At 62.8% G+C, this 4,133-nt stretch overlaps 2 protein-coding genes across 3 annotated transcripts in view; one reads left to right on the top strand and one right to left on the bottom strand.

Annotated features, from left to right (window-relative positions):
- Positions 1-4,133, top strand: part of DOCK6 (dedicator of cytokinesis 6) — a 39,763-nt gene that overhangs the window by 11,569 nt on the left and 24,061 nt on the right. Inside the window, exons 11-14 of the mRNA XM_015565360.1 lie at positions 78-205; positions 311-404; positions 800-962; positions 4,005-4,133. The exon at positions 4,005-4,133 is cut by the window's right edge and continues 32 nt beyond it. Coding sequence (XP_015420846.1) covers positions 78-205; positions 311-404; positions 800-962; positions 4,005-4,133 — 514 coding nt within the window. The remainder of the gene's footprint in view (positions 1-77; positions 206-310; positions 405-799; positions 963-4,004) is intronic.
- Positions 999-2,863, bottom strand: ANGPTL8 (angiopoietin like 8). 2 transcript variants are annotated; one of them, XM_015565339.1, is made up of 4 exons: positions 2,421-2,863; positions 2,072-2,233; positions 1,439-1,548; positions 999-1,280 (listed from the first exon to the last, which is right to left on the bottom strand). In XM_015565339.1, the coding sequence occupies exons 1-4, from the start codon at positions 2,709-2,711 to the stop codon at positions 1,127-1,129; spliced, it is 717 nt and encodes a 238-aa protein (XP_015420825.1). In that variant the 5' UTR covers positions 2,712-2,863; the 3' UTR covers positions 999-1,126. The 2 variants fall into 2 exon arrangements, with proteins under 2 accessions (XP_015420825.1, XP_006765856.1); XM_006765793.2 differs by having other exon boundaries at positions 1,191-1,348; positions 2,421-2,861.

Genomic DNA, 4,133 nt, shown 5'->3' with positions numbered 1-4,133 from the left:
CCGTACTCTGTATAGGCGAAGTCTCCAAGTTTCTCCTTCCCTGCCTCTCACCCCTGTCCCCCTCCTGCTGCCCCTAGAGCGCCGACCCGCCTGGACTGACCGCCGCCGTCGGGGGCCCCCAGATCGGACGAGTAGCGGGGACGACACCTGCAGCTTCTCCAGTTTCCGCCCGGCCACGCTAACTGTCACCAACTTCTTTAAACAGGTGTCATGGCCACAGGGGAGGGGGCGAGGGGAGGGGCGCCGAGGGACACCCCCGTGGTCGCACAGGCCCCTGGGGACCCAGCTTATGGGTGCGGGTCTGGTGCAGGAGGCCGAGAGGCTCAGTGATGAGGACCTCTTCAAGTTCCTGGCTGACATGCGGCGCCCCTCGTCCTTGCTACGGCGTCTGCGGCCTGTGACCGGTGCGTGCTGCACCCCATAAGCCAGAGGTGTCACTCAGCAAACCCCGACCACCCGCTGTGTCTGACCCTGGGGGCTCCACAGGGACCATGACAGACAAATCCCCAGCTTCAGAGGCTGGGCCTTCCCGTGGGGCCACAGATGAGAAACAATAAATAAGACAGATGTTGGGCCAGTGGGGGGATGTAGTGGCTGGGGGGCCATGGATCCCGAGGGCAGAGCTGATCCAATGGGGGGACCAGAGGTGGGAGTTGAGGGTGACTTCTGGCCTTGGGTACCCGAAGGACAGCCACCAGAGGGCATTGTGGGGGAGTTTGAGCTGGGACCCCAAAGTCCAGAGAGGGTGGGGTCTGGCTAGGAGGCTCCTAGGCAGGTGCAAACTGGCTCCCCTCCCCAGCCCAGCTCAAGATCGACATTTCCCCGGCCCCCGAGAACCCCCACTTCTGCCTGTCCCCGGAGCTGCTTCATGTCAAGCCCTACCCAGACCCCAGGGGCCGGCCCACCAAGGAGATCCTGGAGTTTCCCACCCGTGAGGTCTACGCTCCCCACACAAGCTACAGGTACAGCTTCTGGGGCCCAGTTGGGCACTTAAATGGGGGGGGAGGGCATTCATGCATCGTGCAAAGTGAGGCCCCCTTTGTCCCAGACACACACAGACACCCGGGGTGAGATGCCACTGTTGCTTTAGTGGGTATGTAGGCATGAAAGGACACATGTCTTTCCTTCACTTCTCCTCCGTGGGGCCGTGTCTTCTGCCTTCGTCCCCACCTGCTTCTGTCTCGGATCCAGGGCCGGAAGCGGGGCCCGACAGCCTGGCTGACCCCAGCAGACAGGCAGCTCCTCCCTGTGCAGGGGCCGCATGGGGCGTGGCAGCGTCCCTAGGTGTGCATGGCTGGTCCTCAGTGCTGCCAGGCAGGCTCAGGCCGGGAGCGCGGCTGTGTGGAGTCTGGAAGGGAGATGAGGCTCAGCCAAGTTCGGGAGTGGGGGGCATACCCCCAGCCCAGTTGCCCTACATGCCAACCCCCACCAGGCTCACCTTTCCTGGATCTGTCGCAGCCGGTGCTGCTGGGCCACCATCTCCCGCCTCTGTCGCTGCACGTGGCCCGTGAGGGCCCACAGGATGTGGCTCTGCTTGTCAGCATGGGCCTGTGGGGTCCAAACAGAAACCTCAGCTGGGGCTGCCTCACCTCCCATCCCTAGATCCTACCCAGCCCCCTCTCCTCATTGCATTTGTGTGACCCAGCAGGTCACTGCCGCTCTCCGGCCTCGGCTTCCCTAGCTGTAAAATGGGGACGAAATGGGACTCACTTGGCAGCATATGAGCATGATAGATATTAAAGGACACACAACAGTGCTGGGTACTTCCTGACCACGCAAGAGATGTTGCCAGTTTCTCTAAAAGTATGCATTCATTGAGTACCTAGCCTCTTCCTGGCCCCACGCTGGGTATCTTATCTGCACTGAGTCCCTGACTCCACTCTGAGACATCAATTGTTGACTGTATTGCAAGTGGAGAAACTGAGACAGGGGAAGGGACATGGGTTGCGCCCAGGGTCCCACCTGGTGCTGGGAAGCTGGCCTGGGTGAGGGGGATCTCTGGGACTTGCTTTAAAAGCAGCTTCTGACTGGGAATCAGGGTCTGAACCCCCCGGGAGTAGGAGCCCCTTACCTTCAAAGCCTCGAATTCTTGATGGGCCGGGCCCAGCCAGGCCCCTCTCAGCCGGGCTTCCAGCTGCCGCATGTTCTCCCGCAGCACCTGCTGCCCCTGGGCCGCCTTCCCCAGCGCCCGGGCCGTGGCCTCCGCCTGCAGCTGCAGAGCCTCCTCTTCCCCCTGCAGAGGTAGCAGGATGACCGACTTGTCTTTGTTTGCCTGGGTCATGCCTGGTTTTAACACTGAAATTGCTATATTCCAGGAACCCCACCCCCTCTTCCCGGGCGAACCCAGGCAGCTGGTCACCCTACACATAACTCCAGGGCAGATCCTCACCCGCCCCGGGGAGTCAGAAAGCAGTGCTCACCTGCATCTCCCGCAAGCTTGCGCGTAGCTCCTGGGCCGCGTCCCTGCCCTGGCTGACTTCCTGCCCCAGGAGCCCCAGGGCACGGCCGTAGAGGCCTAGGCTGTGCCGGGCCTCCGTCAGCCGTGCATCTGTGGTCTTGTACACGCCGTTGAGGGCCTGGCCCAGCTGCAGGGCCCCGTGGAAGAGCAGGGTCAGCTCCTCGTGCTGTGCCGGCTCCACGCTGCCCACAGGGGCCGCAGAGGCCGGCCAGGCCGTCGTTAGCAGGGAGCACAGCAGACACAGGGCGAGCATGGCCGCGGCTGAGTGGCTGGAGGTGCGGTCGCGGCGCCACTGCTGCCTTTTATGCCTCAGCGCCCCTTCAGCCCCGGTCAATCGTTAACCAGCCATCGGGTGTCTGTGTTGTGCAAGGGCCTGGCAGCCGTGCAATGGTTGCATCAGGCGAATGTCCAGCGGGGCCATGCTAGAGTCACGCAGGCTGGGGCTGAGGGCCAGGTGTGGGCTGGGGGCACTGGGGGAGGACAGGCCCAGGCGCTGGGGGACCAAGGAGCTCCGAGCTCTGGTTTCCCCACCTGCAGACGGGCGCGGCAGTGACGGTAATAATAGTGAGGTAATAATAATAATATGAGTTTCCCCGGTTTGCTCAGAGCTGTGCCCCTGATGACGGTAACTGAGCACGTGCCCTTCCCGCAAGCCCCTGAGGCCGGCGTCTTTGTCGGTCTGGTTGAGAACGGGGGGAGTGGGTGCAGGTGGCAGAGACTGTGCCAAGGCCACACGGTCCGACTTCGAGACCCACACATGCCCCCGGATCCATGTGAGCTGCCAATCTTCCCTCCGGGTAACGACGGGCAAGCGCCTCGCTCGCCTTGCCTATGAAAGGGGGTGACATGAGTCTTGCCTCACAAGCTGCTTGTGAAAAGTAAATGAGCTGTTTCACGGTGAGTGCTTAACCGGGGCCTGGCACTCAGGTGCCCCCTCGGTGGTTGGTGCAATCATGGTCCTGACTGTTACCGTCCTTGGTATTGTTACAGAGGCTCAGCCGGGAGGGCCAATGCCCCCATTACACAGGCAGGGAAACTGAAGCCCAGAGGGAGGTTGGGGCTCGCACAGAATTACCCCTGGGGAGAGAGGCAGACCTCTGACCCCAGCCAAGCCCCTACGCTGGTTCCGGGCTGTTTCCCCACCTGAGAGACAAGTGATGTAACGAGGGACCTCTCCTGGGGGGAAGGGAGGGGAAGGCCCCTGAGCGGGTGAGGGGCGGGTCGGCCCTGACCATGGGCCACCTGGGCCACCTTGGAACTCAGCCCCAAGCACCCACGTGGCCCCCTGCCTTTGCCTCATTAGTGTCCCCAAAGGCCTCTGTGTTTCCACCGTCTGCCACGGTTTCCCTGTCTACGCGCTGAGGCTGCCCATCTGTCTCCAGCTCCCTGCCAGTCACATTTCCGAACTGTGCCCCTAATTGCCCCTCACCCAGCCCTCAGTGCCTCGGCCGTGTGGCCGTTGTCCTGTGTCCCAGGCCAGGCCTGTTCCAGGAGCCCAGCCTCCTCTGTCCCTTTGACACCCCCTCCCCTGCCCCTGTCCCCACAGGAACCTGCTCTACGTGTACCCACACAGCCTCAACTTCAGCAGCCGCCAGGGCTCCGTGCGCAACCTGACCGTGCGAGTGCAGTACATGGCGGGCGAGGACCCCAGCCAGGCCCTGCCGGTCAGTGGCTG

This window comes from Myotis davidii, unplaced genomic scaffold (assembly GCF_000327345.1).
Source record: "Myotis davidii unplaced genomic scaffold, ASM32734v1 scaffold1439, whole genome shotgun sequence".
In the NCBI taxonomy this organism is placed as follows: domain Eukaryota; kingdom Metazoa; phylum Chordata; class Mammalia; order Chiroptera; family Vespertilionidae; genus Myotis; species Myotis davidii.
This window is presented reverse-complemented; position numbering and strand designations above follow the sequence as displayed.

What these genes read in the sequence shown, in the direction of transcription:
- ANGPTL8 (XM_015565339.1), bottom strand. Translation starts at nt 2,711, where the DNA reads ATGCTCGCCCTGTGTCTGCTGTGCTCCCTGCTAACGACGGCCTGGCCG. An exon ending in CAAGCTTGCGGGAGATGCAG is followed by an intron (nt 2,234 to 2,420) that starts GTGAGCACTGCT and finishes CTACCTCTGCAG; the next exon opens with GGGGAAGAGGAGGCTCTGCA. An exon ending in AAGAATTCGAGGCTTTGAAG is followed by an intron (nt 1,549 to 2,071) that starts GTAAGGGGCTCC and finishes TGGACCCCACAG; the next exon opens with GCCCATGCTGACAAGCAGAG.